Raw genomic sequence first — 20,075 nt, forward strand, 5'->3', positions numbered from 1 at the left:
AAGCTTAATTGCTTGTTAGAATCTGGCCTTTGGTCTCCATGGACTACACAATATTTGAGTCCAGCTTCCTGATCTTATGAACAAGACTTGTGATGGGCAGATGAGTTTCATTTCTCTAAAACCGTAATCTGGCTCTCCTCAGATTGAACAGTCAGCCCAGAGGCAAGTGTACACAGAGTCTCTCTGACTCATGTGCGGCTTCTTTGTGGTGACCGGCAGACACAGTGCAGGCTGCTGGCACAGAACACAGAAAGTGTATGTCGACTGATCTGGCTAAATACTCAGTTCTCTCTGGGGCAGAGACCAGCTTCATTTAGTCATGGTTCCTGTGCTAATTTCTCTCAACAGTGTCTACAATCTTAAAACAACTAAACGTATGTGGGTGTGTGTGGGATACGTGGGTGTGGTCTGCTGTTTGTTGCTGTGATCCTGCTTATTGCTGAATGTATGTCTCTGGTAGATATGAGTCAAAGTGTGAGATGACTTTTTGTAAGTCAGACTATATTCTCCATGAGTTGCTATAAAAGAGAGGGCCATCTATGGCTTGGTGCTGTACGGTGTGACCTGGGGCAGGTTATTCCAGCTCTCTCTGGCCATCGGCTTCTCTGTCTCTACCCTCTGAGAGTTATCACAGGGGAAATTGAAATGATATCTGCACAGGAGGCAACCCCAGGGCCTGGAATGTAGAAAGGATTCACCCAGTATTACTTGTTGTTGTTGGTAGCATTTCCTACTTCCCAAACCCATCGTGCTTCGAAATCGGAAAAGGGACATCAGGTCAGTCCCCATAACAACTACAGATGCAGAAAATTCCAACATCTCTTCTGGTCCCAAACATTTTGAACAGGAGATGCTCACATTGTAGTGTTTAACTGCTCTAAACCTTCATTAAGTAATAATGTTAATAAGCCAGAGGAATGGAAGCAGTGTAGCTCTTGGGGAAAGAGACTCTTCCACAGCCATCTCCTTTAGTGTTATTTTGGCCTCTAGTGACTCCTGAAGAATCCTGTGGGATATAGAAGGTGAACTCAGAGGCCATCCAGGATCCTTATGGCCAAGTGTATCGTGCTTGATGTCATGGTACAGCTAGCACTATATTATTATTGAGAAATAATAGCTGTTCGTTATAGTTATTTCTGCGCATTTCCTTTGAATGCATTTCTATACTTAAGTAAACTGAGTTTCAAGGTTGTGGGGTTTATGACAAAATATTTAGTTCTTTTAAGTTCAGGGTTTAGAGAGTGTATCAGTTAGTTATGACCACAGTAATGTTGTATAACCAATTACTCTAAACTCAGTGCACGAAAAGAGCAGACATACATTTTCTCTGTGCTTTCTGTTGGTAGGGGGTGAGCTAGGGATCTGTATATTGGGCTTAGTCTAAGCTATAAGTTGGTTCCATGTCTCTCTCTCTATATATAGTTCTCCTCTTCCTTGCACCAGTAGCCACCTGAGTCATATTCTTCTTGAGGTGGAAAAACCACAGAAGATCAAGTTCAATCATATCTTTCACTTCTGTGTTGTCTAACATGTTCTGAGAAACTCCCAGTGGATCAGCTCAAGTGGCCAAGGCCAAGCAGAACCTCAAAGTCCCAGGACTGGAGAATGTGGGTCTAGGGAGCCATAAGAAATGAAGATCACAGATTTCGTCTCCTCCATTGGTTCTCCATTTGCCTTCTCCAAGTTGTCATTGCACTTGGTGCCCTGAACGAGTGCTTTCCCTAGCACAGGAGGTTCTGTGGTCCTGGCATCCTCATTATAATTCCAGAAGCACTCCACTGGAGTGGGTGAGCACTTTGCAAATTCCCCTTTGGTCCCTTGAAGCCTTCTCTCTGACAGACAGGAATTTACTCTACTGTAAACCTAAGAGTCCCAATTTAGACAGACAGGATGGATTAGGCAGACGGCATCATTGACCCAGTTCCACTTCGTTAGCCTTTCCAATTAAGGAGGTTGTTACTGTGAGTGAGACCTCACAGATCTGCAGTCATACCTTGAGTCCTCAGGACCTAGCCGGTTAGGGAGAGTCTCACATTTCCAGTGCGCACCCAGCGAGGAGAAGGAAGTGTGGTTGGCATGAGAACAGCTGAGTGTTAGTGACACAGGCCCCTTGTGAGGGCTTCATCCTCTTCCTGGCCAGTTAATTAAGATGCTAAATAAGGGCCCTTTGTACTCCCTCTCCCAGAAGCTTTTGAAATAAACCTTGGACTCCCGACTGCATGTGACAGGGTCTGTGATTTTGGAACCCAAGATAAAGAGTAGATGCTGTGTGCTGTGTCAACGGACCAGTCTCTTGGTATCATCCTCATAACTGGCAGAGATTTTCCATAGCTTTCCAAGGGAGGTCTTTCCTAGTGAAGTTTTTCTTAGGGGTTTAGGATTGCATTCCCCCTTTCTTTGCTGTCTTGGGATTCTGAGCAATGAAGCATAAGCCCTATACAATAGCCAAATGGGCCATGAAGCACAACTTAATTAATCTGGGCATGCACCCAATGCCCCGTGCAGCACTAGCTAGGATTTGGCTTTGGAGAAGGTGGCTAATTTTGAGGCCGAGCCACAGCTTCTTCTGTTCCGATTCAAATCTAGATGAATATGGACGGAGGGACAGTTAGAAGAGATGTGCAGGCGCAGTGGATGGTGATGTGAAGACCAGGGGCTGTGCAGGACAAACAGGGTCTGCGCCAACCACAGATGGGGAGGATGAATCCATCTCTGGAAGAGTAAACTGGGGCCTGCCCTGTGTGGCCATTCAGTAGGGACCCGGGCTCCGCTCTCCAGCTCTGTACATCACTGATCATACAAATGATGAGTGTGGCTAGAAGGGAAGGAATCGTGAGCCTGCGTGCCCCACCCTAAGTACCTTGGTAAACATTGAGTTCTAGTGGATCATAGCTGAATGCTATCCTGAAAAAAGAGCGGGAGAGTTTGTGGAGGGAAGACCTGAACTGTTTTCTCCAAGACTCCTCATCAGTTCCTTGTGGGTCAGCTTTGCAGTGTGGTAGAGTGAAGGAAAAGCTTCCCATAGTGTTTTCCTGGGTGCGAGGACTCTCTGTGCTCAGACAGCATGAAAGTCAGAGTGAGCGAGGGCTCTCCGTGGCAACGTCCCTGGAGTTGCGCCAGGGAAGTGCTGGGACTTGGACTCAAAACTGGAATTGGGGGAAGACAAATTTTCTTCCCCTTCAAGGAAAGTCCAGAGGTCTGAATGTGCTTGAGACCATGCCTCAAATGTGCCACGAGAAAGATATTGTCAGACAGGAATTGAGGCGAGGGCAGGGTCTGGTAGTGTGTTCCTGCAGTCCTGACACTCAGGAGGCAGAAGTGTGAGGATGGCCATAGGTTTGAGCTTGGCCTGCAGTGCATAGCAAGTACCAGTCTAGCTCGGGCTACACAGAAAGACCTTGTCTCAGACAGTAAGAAAACAATATTTAAAATGTTTAACAAAAACAAGGCCTGTAGGACAGCGAGACCAACAAATTGGGAAACTGAGGCAAGGAAGGGGATTACAAGTTTAAAGCCAGCCGGATACAGTGAGTTCCAGCAGATTAGCCTTAGCAATTTACGGAGACTGTACCTCAAAATACAAATTAAAGTGAGAGGCCAGTGGAGTGATTGTTTAGCATACATGCAGCCCAGTGTTCAATGCCACCCCCCACCCCCGTCTCTCTACCAGGAGTTTAGAATGTTGGGTTTTTTTCTTCACTCTCCTTTATTCACAGTACTTGAAGAAGGCTAGCCTGGTGCTAATTTGCATGGCTTCCTAGAAACCTGTATTGGAAAACTCTGCTTTGAGAGAGCCAAGTTTCAAACTGGATGTCTACCCAGGGCCTGACAAGCATGGCCGTCCTGTGTAGAGGCGGCTAAATGTGGTTTTCCCAGAATCATGGTCACATAGGATGGTTAAGTTCCGAGCAGACGTGGTATAGACAAAAATAGTCTTTATGTGCTGGGTTTCCTGTTTTCCTTGGAAACCACTCAGGAAAGGAATGCCATCACCTCTGATTAGTCCTCACCCCCTCCATCTGCCCCTGCCCTGCCCCTCCCCCAACCCAGAATTCATGTTTAGTGACCCCAGACTTTACCACCCAGCATCCCCAGTCAATTGGCTTTTGTCAAGAGTGAATGAATGGGATGTTTCTCTGGCCTGAAAAGATCTTTCCTGGCCTACTGGGATGTTTGGCTCCCACAGGAATTGGCTCCCCCTTTTTTCTCTTTCTTGTGTCTTCCAGTCTTACAAGAATACACATAATCTACAACCTTGTTATAAACCATAACTTTATGTCTGATTCTCTTATGCACCCAAGTCTCTTTCAGATAGGGGGTTTGAACACACTGAAGATGTGTTGAAAAGGCACCTTTTCCTCTTTTTCCTGTATGTATATGTGTATTCATGTGAGCCCACATTCTTATGGGTACCTTGTGGCTACACGCATGTGTGTTTGTACAAATATGTGGTGTCAGAGGTCCATCTCGGGTATCATTCCTCAGGAGCCAGCCACATTGGTAGTTTGGTTTTGCTTTTGTTTGGTTGGGGAGGGGGAATTGTTTGTTTGCTTGCTTGCTTATTGTTTTGACAAGGTCTCTCACTGGCCTGGAGCTCACCAATTAGGCTGTGCTGACTATCAGTGAGCACCAGGGATTTGCCTGTCACTGTGTCCCAGTCCTAAGATTACAGTTGTGTGTCCCTTCCTAGCTTTTCATGCCAGTCCTTTAACTCAGGTCCTCGTGCATTATCATCTGAGTCACCTCTCACCCCTCCTCCTTGTTCTGCACAGTGATCTCCTTATGGACAGCCGTGGGCCCCTTTCATCCTTAGATATGGAAAGGAGCGCTGGGTTTCAGCAGAGGGCAGACTGGGTCAAGGTCTGGCATTCTCAGAGAACTGAGAAGACAGGGTCTGACTGACCCCATCCGACGGGATATCAGACAGGGTTGAAAGCAATGCTCACCACTTAACAGGGTTTTCTCTTTTCTCCCCACAGGATCCACACCCAAGTCCACTGATCACCCTAGAGACCCAGGTGAGTGCCTCCTGTGGCCTTTGACACTTATCTTTACTTTGAGGTTCTGTGACAGCTCTTTATAGGGGCAGAAAATCCAGGGGGGAAAAATGTGCATTTTCTCATTAAAGGGCTTAATTATTCTTCCTATCACTTTAGGGTGTGACTGTTAAGGTGACTTGCCTTTCTGAAGGGTGGACCCTTGGCCAAGTAATTAGCCACCCCAACTGGATTAACTCTCAAGGGAACAGACAATGGCACATCACCACCCAGAGCTAGACTCCAGTCTTGACTAGCAGACCACAGCTTTTGATAATAGGCGTTCAGTAATACTGTAACAACAAGACCCAGCTCCCAGGGCAGGAAATCATACTATCTGCTTGGGTGCTGGAACATTCTGAACAATATAGATAGCAGTGGAGTTTCCGTGTGGGGTAGACGGCCCATGGCTCCAGGGATGGGAGAATGTGACCTGGCTCTTATGTCTTCTCTGTGGGCCTGCCTCAGAGTCACTGAGACACAGGTAGAATACAGTTCTGCATCTTCTTGCTTGCAGTGTTGACGGAACTGTCTAACCTCCAAGTTGTTCTCATTCCATTTTAAACGTGCCTTCTGACAGAGTCCTAGTGAGCATCATAGGAATGATCTTGAGACACGTCAGAGGTGCATGGAGTGGGTGCCTGTGTAAGCTTTAGTACTGTGAAATGCAGCCTTTCATACAGGCTTTGTGGGGAGTGTGTCTGGGGATTGATGACCTCCTTAGCTCCATGCTTTGGTTAGACCACAAGGAGAAAAGGAAGGCAGGCTGGACCTCCTTTGGAGCCCCAGTGAGAACGCTTTCCAGGTATCAGACACAGTAAAACATATTGAACAGTTCATGAATGTGTAACAGCCCTTTGGGGGATTTCTATAGCGTGCTGGCAAAGACCACCTTCCTACTTCCTTCCAGCCCTGGGTCCTTGCAATACACCAGCACCTCAGCTCAAGTCTTCCTATCCAGAGCCCGGAAAGTCACAAACCACCTTGCTTCAGTGTGGCCTCTCCACTGCAGGAGAAATGGATCCTCAGCGAATCTCTGTGCTTGTCTGCCCTGTTCCTAGGGGCACACCAGTATAGCTATCCTAGAGAGGAGCAGGTCCCAGGGATGGTTGGACAGGACAGATGTTTAGGTCTGAGGAGAAGGATCCCATGACCTCTGTTCTGCTGTTCCTCATTCTTTGCATATCTCTTTAGCCATTGTGTCTGTGAGTGAATTTTACCTGTGGAATTTAGTCATCTAATGGCTTGTTCTTTCCTTAACTCACTGAATTCACTGGACTTTAAAGACCATCTCAAACCTTTGGGCATTCTCAATATAGGAATAACTTGATGCTGAGAGAATATTGGTGAAGGTCTTGAAGATACCTAGGATCCCCTAGTGGTGAGGATGGCACTCATTAAAACATAAGGATGACCAAAATGCAAATGCTTCACTCCTTCTTTAAAAGGGGAACAAGAATACCCTTGGCAGGGAATAGGGAGGCAAAGTTTAGAACAGAGGCAGAAGGAACACCCATTCAGAACCTGCCCCACATGTGGCCCATACATATACAGCCACCAAACTAGATAAGATGGATGAAGCAAAGAAGTGCAGGCCAACAGGAGCCGGATGTAGATCTCTCCTGAGAGACACAGCCAGAATACAGCAAATACAGAGGTGAATGCCAGCAGCAAACCACTGAACTAAGAACTGGACCCCTGTTGAAGGAATCTTAGAAAGGACTGAAAGAGCTTGAAGGGGCTTGAGACCCCATATGAACAACGATGCCAACCAACCAAAGCTTCCAGGGACTAAGCCCCTACCCAAAGACTATACGTGAACTGACCCTGGACTCCAACTGCATATGTAGCAATGAATAGCCTAGTAAGAGCACCAGTGGAAGGGGAAGCCCTTGGTCCTGCCAAGACTGAACCCCCAGTGAAGGTGATTGTTGGGGGGAGGGTGGTAATGGGGGGAGGATGGGGAGGGGAACATCTATATAGAAGGGGAGGGAGAGGGGCTAGGGGGATGTTGGCCTGGAAACCAGGAAAGGGAATAACAATCAAAATGTAAATAAGAAATACCCAAGTTAATAAAGATGGAGAAAAAAAAGAATAGTTTGCATTCTAAGTCAGACACACACATACACACACACACACACACACACACACACACACACACACACAACTGTATTTTGCTACTGTTATGAATTGTAATGTAACTATTTGATATGCAGGATATCTGATATGTAATCCCCCAAAGGGATTACACCCCACAAGTTGAGAACTCCTGTTATAAAAGACAGACTTTATTTGGGGCTTACAGTTTTAGAGGATGAGTTCGCAATGTCATGGAGTATAGCATCACAGCAGGCAGGCAGGCAGGCAGGCATGATTCATGCTAGAGCAGTAGCCGAGAACTTACTTCTTGATTTATAAGCAGGATGTAGTAGTCACACTAGGAATGGCATAGGCTTTTGGAACCTTAAAGCCTGCCCTTAGTGATACACTTCTTCCAATAAGGCTACGCTTCCTAACTGTTCCCAAGAACAGTTCCACCTACTAAGGACTAAGTATTCAAACATATGAGCTTAAGAAAACGACCTTACTCTTCAAATTACCACAGAGATAGATAGATAGATGGATAGATAGATGATAGATAGATAGATAGATAGATAGATAGATAGATAGATAGATAGATAGGGATGGACAGACAGACAGACAATCAGGCAGACAACAGATGGATGATGGATAGGCAGATAGAAGATATATGCATCCATGGCTGGATAGATAAACAGAGGGAATGCTTTGCACAAGTATCTACAGCTGTACTCAGATATGTAGGTAGAGGTCATGGTGGATGGATACTGGATGGATATGGACAGACAGATACATAGATACCTAAAGACAAATAGATGCCTGGACAGTGGATACACAGACAGACAGATAGAGGGATGGCTTTGTTTGAAATGTGCTTTTATTTTTTTGTCATACAGGCTGCCATAAAGCCTATGGGTAAATACCATCAGCTACAGAGCCGATCGGGAAAAAAAATTCATTTCAGAACAACAGAAAAATAGACTGTCTCCCTGAGCATCAATAATATTGTGATAAATCTGAATGCGTGTTTGATTCTTCTTCATTGATCCTCAAGGGGGACTATCATTTCTGAACCTACTCCAATTGCCAAGGCCTCTTGTCATTTAATTTCACCTTCAGTACTCTCTGACTCCTACTTCCTACAGCCCCTCTGCTGATTAGCAAATGGCTCTGAGTCAGATGCAGACACCTGGGGAGCTGTCCTGGAGGAGCTCTTTTGTAGAGTAAAGATCTGTCAATCTGGGTATTTCTGAGGTTGGCTCACTTGGAAGGGAACAGAAGTTCATTTATATGGAGATCACCCAGGGCCTGGAGATCAAGGGCTACAGGAAGGGAATGTTCCTGACTGCTCAGTTTTCAAATCTAACCAGGTACTTGAATTCCTTTGATCAGCTAAATGGGGGCATGGAGGGAGGGAGTGACAGTCACATTATTTAAAGATGCTGCTAGGGCCAGGAGGATTACAAACAAAGCCAGGGAATATGAAAGCTTTAAAATTACACTGTGTAATCCATTCATCTTGGCTTATTCAATAAATAGCTGTGAGGCCACGCAGAGGCCAGGCCTTGTGTGAGACAACATCAGGGATGTGACAGCAAGAGAGGCAGAAGGCTTCTGCCTGGAGTCATGTTGGAAGAATCAGATGAGAAATATGCAGGCATGTGATCATGCTCTTAATATGAGTTGCCAGAGTGAATGGAATGAACTACTTATGCTTATAAGAGAGTAGGAGGGACTTGATCCCCAAACTCTCTCTCAGGGGTGAAAGGTTTGCTTTATTTTTTCTCTTTGACACAGTGGACAGAGTCTCACTCTATAGCCCAGGTTGGCTTTGAAATTTGGATCCTCTGACCTCAGCCTCAGCCTCCCCAGCACCAGGCTAATTACACTTGACAGAAGGTGTGTTTTGAGGTCAGACTTGATACAGTCAACTTGCTAAGAGACGCTAGGAGATGAGAGTTAATCTTGCTAAGAGATGACAGGAATCACATTCTAAGACTTGTGCGTATTCCATCTCGGTGGCTATAATAATAATGCCACTTTTCCTTAGGATCAATTAAGCCATGCGAGCTGCTTCAAACTCCTCCAGTGCTTTGTGTCATCATCATGTCAAAGTGGATAAGGAATTACCTTATCAAGCTAGAATCAAGGAAATGAGGGGGAAAGAGAAGGGACATAAATTCACAGCCATCTGGTCACTGTTCCCGTAACTGTCCAGTGAGAGGAAGCATGGGGCCTCAGTGTGTTGTGCTCATCTGGGGACTAATGTCAGGAATCTGGACAATGGTTGCTATTAGTTAAGTTATGGGCTCCTGCTGAAGTGAACTTGAGCCTCATTGTAAACCAATAGTTCTCACTCACCTAGGGAGAGGTTGGCCAACCAGGACATTTGCCTATGATATGACTAAATATAATGTTTGCTGTCAAAACTCAGAGACAGGAGAACTATTGGCATCTTGTGTACAAAGTGGAGACCTGTTGGCCATTCTATAATGCATGGGGCAGTCTCCCTCCATTCAAGCGTTACCCAGCCTCAAATATCAATAGTGTCAAGGTTGACAAAGCTCAGTGTGCGCTTGTTTGCTTCTCAACAGTTTATTTCTCAACAATACTTTAGCCCTGCAATGTTGGCTTCCTTGGTATTATTGCTTATACTCAAAGTTCACTAACTTCCATTAATATAAGATTTCAGGCAGCCTGTAGGTGCTAGCCATGGTGCATTCATTCCCTCTGTATTGACATTGACCTTGATTATAAGTACAATAAACTACCCCCTCAATATTCATAACCATGTGTTCTGTGTACACAAAGGTCACATCTTGTCAGATAATTATGACTAGGGAGGAAAACTCACCAGGAGAGATAATTTCCTACAAGATTTATGGCTCATTAATATAGAGAATATTCAGGATTTTTGTTTTTAAGAAATTACAATTGGGAGTGTAACACATTTGCCTAGCAGATCTATCCATAGTATGGCTAAATCAAAGAAAAACAGAATAAAAGTTCTGCTACTTGGCTGTGCTTCAGAGAGGGCTTGGTCAGGGCTTTTGGACTACTGGAGCAGGTCTCCTGGTTTCTAGGCTCAATTCCACTTTCTGGGGCAAAGCACAGCCTCTTTGGTATAAACTTCTTTCTCTGGAAGCTTTCCTGCCACCACTGGGATTAAAGCAATTGCAGTCTGTTCGCCTCTCTTCCAGCTCTGGGCTTCGATTAACCTTTTCCTCCATAGAGAGCGGTTTTTGAAGTAATGAGGAGCTTCTGAATGGCCCTTACCTGCGTCTCCAGCCCATTAATTCTTATGGTGCCCAGCATCTGTTGAGAGATGGCAGAGACCAAATTGCTTTCCATCTTCTGCCTCCTTGTGGGAGCAGGGCCTCTCCAGGGCAGAGCAGACCAGTTTGGGGGACAGCAATCCCTTTCTGCCATCAGCTCTGCTGACTCTGGTTTGCAGGTCTCTAATTAGCATTGGTGGGGCTGGACCATTGTCTAGGCAGAGAATGGGAGACTGTACCCAAGGAAGAACTGTGGTCTCATTGCCAAGGATACTTTCTATTTCCTGTGACTCAGAGTGACTGCTGTGAGACACCGGTCCACAAATAACCAAGCCAGTTCTCCAAAGTCCAGCCACATGCACCTGCACAGTCACAGGAAATAGATGCTGTCGACATCACCCTTCTTCACTTCTCCAAGCCTAAACCTTAGTGGCCTGAGTAGATCACATAACTCAGAATACATAAAGTCATTGTTCTTCTTGACAATAGCAATTGTCACTTTTCAATCTATGACCTATATCCCCAACAGAAGCAACTTTGTAGAGGAAAAGCTGCTTTAGGCTCATAGTTTAAAAAGCCTCAGTCCATCAAGACAAGGAAAGAAAGGTGAGGCTCTTGGCAGTAGGGGTATCATATATAGCAGAGGTTCACACCCTGGTAGACCAGATGGCAGAGGCAGAGGCAGTTCAAAGGCCTGCTTCTAGTAACCTACTTAGGCCAGTTAGGCCTCTCTTCTCCTCCTGAAAACTCCACATCCCCACCACTCCCAAATAGAACCACAAAATGGGAACAAAACAGGCAAAATATAAGCTTCTGGAGCAAATTTTGGTTGTACTTACTATAACAACGATACCCATTGAATGTACTTGTATTGACACGAGAAACATGCGTTGTGTGTATACTTGGCAACCTAGCACTTTCAGGAAGTATGTACTAAGTCCTTCTATGGCAACAATAACCAATGAAAAAGTTTACTTTGAGATGAAGCCTATACATTATGTGTACTTAGCAACCTAGTACTTTTAGCTTGTGTTTACTAAGTCCTTACTTGGACTGCCACTGAAACTTAGAATGCTTCTTGCATGGATTCCACCACCCACATTCTGTCCTTGTCCTGTACGGAAGGGAGTGTGGCTGTCACTCCCCTCTCATGGATGAGAAACTGAGGTATGAAGAACCTCCATTATCTGCCCAAATGAAACAGGATACTTTGGAGAACCCAGGAGACAGGTAGTAGTTTTAATCCCATTTTACAGATGTATAAACTGAAGTCCAGTGTTATGCCTGTGATGGGACAGGAACCACAACCAGGTGACAGATGAAGCCCTTTGCTCTTGCTGCTATGTTGCTAAGATATTGCAATAAAATAAAGATGCAGGTTTTGTACAGGGAGTGATTAGTGTGGGTGTGGCTTTTATATGGTAAAGATCCAGACGATGCAGATTCTGACTGGTATAAAGTAGATGAGGTAGATCATGTGTGCTTAGAGAAATAGAGTTAGTCGGGTATAGGTACCCAATAGGCTAAGCATAGATTTGTGTAGATATCTAGTAGGAAGAATCAAGATATTCTCCCAGTAGACTCTTTCTACCCTTAGAGAGTCCCATGCACTTCAAGTGCTGAGACAAAATCTTGGGAAACTGACAACCAAGGGACAAGACACTGTGGTCATGTTTGCACCAAATCACCAGCATCAGGAGGCCCACTGACATCTGACATAGGTGTAGCATGTGCCAAGGTCTGTGAGGCATGGACTGTCAGCTCCACGGGGTTTTCCGGTAGAGCTGTACAAACTGGGGATCTTAAGAGTATGTTTCAGTGCTAGAATTATTGAAGCTGCAATATAAATGTTTCTAGAAGGCCAGAGAGGATCTAGATGAGGCTACTTACTGTTGATAGTCACTGCAGGTTTTATATACACCTAGGACTTTGCTAAGCACTGTGTATGAATAGCCTTTTCTAATCATGCCCATAGTTCTTTGGGCAAGGGATTGTTACTCCATCCTTTGCAGGGAAAGAGTGAATATATTGAAAGTCTGAGGCCTGGCCTGAAACATAAGACCTCCTGAGTAGCAGAGTAGCCTCAAACCCAGTTTCCCTCCCAGTCAGTCTTTGTCATAATTTACACTGTGAGTGAAAATTAGGGCTGAGGGTAGCTGGCCAACTCTCCTGGTAACCCAGCAGTACGTCCAATTGGCTCCTCTGCCATGGGCAGTCAGAGGAGAAACTGGAGTCCTTAAAACTAGAGCGTGGGTACAAGGTAGAAGGTTGGTGTACCACTCTGCAATCTTCACCTGTCCTTGACTGTCTCCATGTTGGACTCAGAGAGATGAAGTGTGCTGGGTGGCTCCTCTCTATCCTCATTAGATCCACTGCCCAGTGCCCCCCACCTCCCCCTTGGTACTTGTCTTCAGTAAGGGCTTTGTCATTGCCCTGGCTAAAAGAGGCAGGGATGGGAGGCAGGGCAGGAGGTCGGCAGGCATGCAGTGTGGTAATTTTCCGTGCTTGGCTGTGTCCTTGTGTAGCTCTGCCACTTGTGGACACCCATTGCATAGCCACACCTCCTCTGGCCTTCCTCTACTGCACCAGGGTAGAGTCAGCTCCTACCAGCTCTAGCCTGCCTGCCTTGGAGCATCCTCCATTCCAGTTTTCTTTATAGAATCTCATTCTAAATTCTGTGGTCCCTAATTGTACTGCAGGACAGAAGTGTTACTTTGGGGTGGTGGGAGCAAAAGGTGTACTTTTAGTGACACGGTGCTGCGGGGGTGGGGGGGCTCCTAAGCTGAGCCACTGCCATCACATGCTGTGTTTTGATATAAGAAGGGGTCTTTAAGTGGGACGAGGATCAGATCTCTGAAGGGAAGAGAAGGGCGGGTGGGGCTCCGGGGAGTCTGGATATGTCATGTTCTGGGAGAAAGGAAAGTGGTGGCCATCTTGTGACTATTTCTCCCCTAAAACTGAGCCAAGCAACAAACTTCTTCTGAGCTAATACCTGATGGCTCAAACTGAGGAATGAAGCTCTGGGTCCAGCTTGTGTCACACACCCTTCCATCGGCTGTTACTCCAGTATATCTTTTCCAGGAAAGACCAAGCTTTCCCAGTCTGGGTAAGGTTTGAGTCTGACTGTCCTTACCAGACAGTCAGACACACCAGAAGGAGATAATTTTTTCTAGGAAGGACAGTGAAAACCATTCTTTTCCTGTTCTGTTACACCCCAGGAACCGTTAACTGCCCTGATACTCAAATCTGATTTCACAGAAGTGCTATCACATCTCTGTGGCTTTGAGAGCTCTTGGAAGGATCCCAGCCATTTCTTCAGTACATTGCAACTCTTCCTGTGGCTTTGATCATTCTGAAAAGGAGTATTTTCTTAATTACAACCCCAATTCTGTTTTCTGAGGCATAGTAGATTTTGTTTTGCCATTCGAAGCAGGTAATGGGAGGGTTCGTTGGGGGGGACCAAAGTGAGCTTTTGACACACATGATGGGTGAGGGTGAGGATCATTCCTGAGCCTATTTGATGCTGGAGGGAAGAACTTCAGTCTCTGTAAAGGTCTCTGAGACACATGGTGGCAGTATGCAGGTACTGCCTCAAATACTATCAGGTTCCAGTGATGGCCCAGGAGGCACCTTCTCATTTCATGGCCTTTGTTCAAAGAGATTCTTCAGGCTTTGTCTGGCTTCATGTGGGTTCTGTCTGTACTAGAACATATGGAGGGGAAATGGTGGTGGATAAGCTACAATAAGCCTCCACAAAACCCCTTTGCATACCCATTCATCACAGTCCCCTCTGGCCTCCCCACTACCCTCTATCACCTCACCTGGTAGGATGTGTCCAGATCTAGCCAAGTGATGAATCAGGTCATGACTACCCCTCAGGTTCATTGAACGGTTGCTACTGAGACCCAGCTCAGCAACTCAGGTGGAGGCTAGACCAGGTCTGTTTTAACATATTTAAATTATTGTTTATTATGTTTTGACAAGGGGTATCAAGCTGGCCTAAAACTCAATAGGTAGCCAAAGATGATCTTGACTTTCTGATCCTACCTGCTTCACTTCCTGAGTGCTGGGTTGCAGATGTGGTCCATCATTACAGGGTTTAGCCAATACTAAAGATCAAACATAGAACTTTGTGCATACAAGGTAAGCACTCTACCCAGTGCCCTGAGCTTAATCTCTCTTTTCTGCTCTTCTGCCCACAGCTGCACCGTGCACTTGGGCTCTAAGTCTTCCCTAATGCCCCCTCTTGACTTGTCCTTGGCTGCTCAGCTGTGGCACCCTGACACTATGAGAATGCTCATTCTTCCCTGCCCTTTGCACTGTAAGGACATTCAGCAGCATCCCTGGTTATCCACCAACTGCCAGTGCTGCTCCCTTACAATCCGAGAGTCAACAGTGTCCTCAGACTCAGCCACAGGGTCCTGGGGGGCAAACCATCCCTGGCTGAGAACTGCCTACCAAAACGAGGAGTGTACACAAAGACTAAAACCATGGCCTATGACCCCAATGGTTCTGTGTTGATGGCACAGGGTGAAGCCATGGTCCTGCCGGTTCTTATTTCTAAATGACCTCATGTAAACTTGTTCTGAACACAATACACACAAAGTGTCCCCCTTCTCTTCACTGATTTGCTTAACAAAGTGCTTCTGTTGCTTTTTACATTTAAAAAATAGCAAGGCATGGGTCACATGTCTTTATAACAAGGCAAAGGGCTCCATCTTTTTCTTAGGGAAGTGGAACCCTTCAGTCCAGGGGTCTGTTCTATAGAAAGCATCGGGTTGAAGGCCAAACACCATGTGGAACTCCATCCCTGAAGACCACAGGGATGACTTTGGCTGAGGTTTCAGATCTATTTGGCCAGACGATTTCAGGAGGGTGTAGGCTCCCCTGACACCATCAGAAATAGTCTGTGGTTTTGGGGCCCGACACTAAGACGTGTTCAGACCTCCCTGGCATCAATCCCTGGATTTGGTGAAAGAACCCTGTGTATAGGGCATCAGCTTAGGACAACAGGCCACTGTAGGTCCTAACAGCCTCTGGGTGTTGCTCCCAGGGTGTTTTCCAAAGGTGGTTTGGGTTGGCTGCAAGCATGGTGTGTTCTTATTTTCTGTTTTTGCAAATTCTCCTTTGGGGACTTGTGAGTCCTTTCTCAATTTGGATTTCATGGTTGCCATCACCAGTGCTATACTGTATGGATATATTATTATCACACTCTTCGTGCAATGAGTATTTATCGAGAGCCCAAGACATTATTTTCAGAGCTGGTTACAGAGCAGTGACATTGACACCAGTCCTGACCTCCCAAGCATACATGCTGGAGGTTAGTATATGAGAATTGTAGGTACATCAGATAGGACAATTACTATGGAAAGTAAGTCAGACAGAAGGCTGTGGATGAGACAGCTAAGTCAGGGAAAGAGTGCCCCTTTAACATGACAGGACCATGCACATTAGCACACAGCAACATTTGAGCACAATGCAAGTGGATGAGCTCATTACACAGCTGCATGATGGGGACAGCTGGTACAAAGGCCCTGAGGTAGGGTACTCTGGATGTGGTAAAGCCAGAGCAGAGAGAGGGTTAGGTTAGGAGGATGCTGTTGAATTTAGAACTGAATTTACCTTCACACTACATTGGGAATATTTAGGGTAGAAGAATTACATGGTCTGACTTCTGATAATGGGATTGGTGACTCCCCTGATGCAAATGATCTCTAGTGGTCAAGATTGGAGGCTGTTGCAAGAGCCACAGAGATGCCATAGTGGTTTGGACCAGTGTTAACAGTTGAAGCCAAGTGAGCTGTTGCATTTGTACATGTGATCTGAGCGTAGAACCCACTGGACAGTGTACTGAAGCAACACAAGCACCTGGTAAATCAAGACAACACCAATTTGGAACCTATCCAGTGAACTGAACCTCCTAGACTTTGCTCCGTTCTTTAGGGAACTGCCGTTCATTGTTATCATCTTTCTGTGCGTGCGTGCATATGATGTGTGTGTGTGTGTGTGTGTGTGTGTGTGTGTATGTGTGCTTGGTGACAGGCATTTGTTATTTGTTTACTTATAGAATCTAATGAGCCATATTTATAATGATGTGTATTTCCTGTCTCTTTGTCCTCCTCACTTCAATATCAGCCCATATTAATCTTCATGATTATTCAATTTCCAACTCTGTTTCTAGCACCTGGTTTGGTATCTGGTCCATGGAAACGGGGATAACTATTAGCTGCTTATATGAGCTGTCCCCTCACTGGTGAGCTGACTTCCTGCTGTTAGATATGTAGGTGGCTCCTTTTCGTTTTCCTGTTTTCAACACAGCTGTTAGTCACTCTTACATCCGTAGCATAAGTGACCAGATTTCACCAGCCCAGAGGGCACGTGTTTTAAATGATGCTAAGGGGAACTGACTTGTCCTACATGAGGCTCCTTCAGACCTGTGAGCACTTAAGTGATTTCCTGTTTTTCATTTCAAAAGCACAGGAACAATTGTTAATATGAGCCATTCTTGACAGATGCTGGGGTAAGGGATTGAAGCATTTGCTGAAACAGGTATTTGCTGGTTCCTTGCTTCCTTTCCAGGATTCCAAATCCCACATGGATACTCTGCCCCCTTGAAGCAAAGGAAGCAAGTAATAGCCCTAAAACTGTTTGAGCACTCAGCTATGTGCAGGCCACCATGGTAAGTTCCTCACAGGGGTAAACTCATTCAATCTCTATGCTAAGAAGGTTCCAAAACCCCTGTGAGATCGTGTGCCTGTCATCAAGCTTGTAAAGAAAAGGAAGGAAACTGGGGAGAGCGAGTTAAGTCACCCAAGGTCACACTGACAGCAAACTTTGGATCTTAGCAGAACTCAGCCATCATGGCGCAGTGGGTGGATTTAGTAATAGCTGTGACTGCCTCTGAGGCTCAACCACTCTGTGATATTTTAAAAGCAAAAAATCAATGCATTCTTTGGGGAGTCAATGGTCTTGGCAGAGGCTCAGGGTTATGCCTGGGCTCGTGGCCCAGCCTGTGGTATGGCAGCTGGACACAGCTCTATACTAGACCTCTGGAAGACAACCAAGCCACAAGCATGTAAAAAGACATGCCCAAGGCCACATAAGAAAACAATGCCACCTATTTCCACACTGGGTTATGGTTCCCCTTGACCAAATACCCAAATGAACTGCCAAGCTGCGCTAATGATTTGACTGTGGAGGTAGTGATAAAACTGTGGATTGGCTGAGACATGGTATATATGGTTGGTGAATGGATGGTGGAGAGCGGAATGAATGATAGAGTAATGGATGGGCAGATACATAAGTGAATGGGTGGATAGAAGGAGTATGGATGATAAATGGTAGTAGCTAAGTGATGGAGTGATGGAAGCCTGTATGGATGAATGGATAGATGGATGGGTGCCTGGGTGGTGAATGGATGGTTGTTATTGTAAAGAATGGAGGAATAGAGGACTGCCTAGAGGATAGGATCCAGAGTGATACATAGATGCAGAGATCGAGTAATAGATTATTAGACGACATTCAGGTGATGATGATAGATGACAGAGAGACAGATGGATAGATAAATAGATGATTGATTGATTGATTGATGATAGATGATTGATTGGTAGATGATAGGTAGATAGATGATAGATATATGTTAGATGATTGATAATATGTTAGATAGATGATTGATTGGTAGATGATAGGTAGATAGATGATAGATATATGTTAGATGATTGATAATATGTTAGATAGATAATTGATAGATATGTTAGATAGATAGATAGATAGATAGATAGATAGATAGATAGATAGATAGATAGATGAATGGATGATATACAGTTAGATGGGAGGCTAATGATGAATATGTAGGTATGTAGGTCTCTCTCTCTCTCTCTCTCTCTCTCTCTCTCTCTCTCTCTCTCCCTCTCATAGGAAGCTAGACTGCCTCCATTCACTCTTTGGAAATCCGTAGCACACAACACCCAGTGCTTTGGGTACCAGGAAAAGGGGATGCAGGAACCAATACTTTGTACTTTGCCTCCCGTGAACCCATAGGCTAGACAGGTCATTGCCACCACTGTTCTATCCCTTTGGCATTTGGAAAAAACCCTGCTATTCAGTCTCTGGATAATATTCCAAAAGGAAAACAGGCAAAGGAAAACATCTGTCTCAAATGCAACTACAGAATATACATAAAGCCAGAAGTCTGCAGGCAGCCCAGTGCTTGTCTGTTTTAGCATACTCGCTAACTAGACTTGGCGGCAAATTTATTAACTACAGTCATCTAGAGGACAGAGGGGCAAATAGTAACTTGAGATGTCTGCTGCCAGGTAGTGTGACATGAACATGTCTGCTGCTTGTATCAGTGTCGAAGTCTCAGGTACTGGCAATACCATTGCAGTTATATTCATAAGTGAAGGAACTGATACTTCTTAACCAAAATTAGCAAAAAATAATTGCCTGTGTAAGTACAAGTTCAAAACCCCAGCATGCTCTCTCCATAGACTCCTAATTCCATAGCTTTCTGGACAGGCCCTAGAAGGTTAGGGAGAAATGTTGGTGTAGATGTGTCAGGTAAGTCCCCACTGAGTGAGTATGTGCAAGACGATCATCACCATCACCATCATCGCCATCACCATCATCACCATCACCATCATCATCATCACCATCACCACCATCACCATCACCACCATCACCATCATCATCAGGACACATGTGTGGAGGTCAGAGGACAATCCAATAAGATTAGTTCTCTCCTTTATGTGGATTCCAAGGATCAAACGCATGTTGCTAGACTTGTATCATTGTGCAGCAGGCCCCTTTGCCCACTGAGCCAACTCACTGTCTTCTGGTTTTCTCTTCTGTTTATAGCTGCATCTCTGTATGTGGATTTATTTCCATGTGGAGAATGGAACCTGGCACCTTTGAACAGGCTAGCAAAGTCTTCAATCTCTGAGCTACAGTCCAACCTATGGGGACAGGCCTATTGATGTTCTTTCTGTGGGCTCTTATCCATTTACTGATAATATCTGACACTCCCAACAGAACACCCATTGACTGGCTCCCTAGGGAAGCAGCCATTTACAACATGTTCCAAAGGGTGAGTGAGCGTTAAATAGGGATGGGAACATAGCCTTCCATACAGATAAAGGTGTTCCTGGAAACAGAGGTGGAGTGTGAGCACCAACAGGAAATTATAGGAGTTAATGGCAGCAAGGAAGCATAGGGCAAGGGTCAGGGACTAGCATGTGAGGTGGCTGATGCAAGAAGAAAAGGCTCAAGTACTGAAGACTGCATCAAGAGGCTCTATATCTTCCTGTAGGTCATATGGGGGCACTGAGGGTGTCTGAACAGGAGAATCGCTCACTAAGAGATCGATTTGAGATCTCTCTGCTGCTGTGTGAGAATGGGTTGTAGAGGTGAATTTGGAGATAGAAGGAACCAAAAGAGGATGTCAGAAGAGCTTTAATGGTGGGTGAAAGGGATGTGGACAAAAGAAGAGGAAGGAACGTATTTAAGGGACATTAAAACAAAACGTAGGTAAAGTGCTTGCTAGCTATTCATGAAGCCCTGGGTTTGCCCTCCAACACTGCACAAAACCAGGTGTGGTAGTACATGCCTGAAATCCAAACTGTTGGAGCAAGGAGACAAGAGTATCAGAAGTTCAAAGCTGCCCTTGTCTACAGAGTGAGTTCAAAGT

At 45.4% G+C, this 20,075-nt stretch overlaps 1 protein-coding gene across 1 annotated transcript in view; it reads left to right on the top strand.

Moving 5' to 3' along the window:
• The window catches only part of Xylt1 (xylosyltransferase 1), a 282,826-nt gene that overhangs the window by 89,529 nt on the left and 173,222 nt on the right, over positions 1 to 20,075 (top strand). The window contains 1 exon segment of the mRNA NM_022295.2: positions 4,980 to 5,018. Within this exon segment, the coding sequence (NP_071631.1) occupies positions 4,980 to 5,018 (39 nt within the window).

This window comes from Rattus norvegicus, chromosome 1, assembly GCF_036323735.1.
Source record: "Rattus norvegicus strain BN/NHsdMcwi chromosome 1, GRCr8, whole genome shotgun sequence".
NCBI classification, from domain to species: domain Eukaryota; kingdom Metazoa; phylum Chordata; class Mammalia; order Rodentia; family Muridae; genus Rattus; species Rattus norvegicus.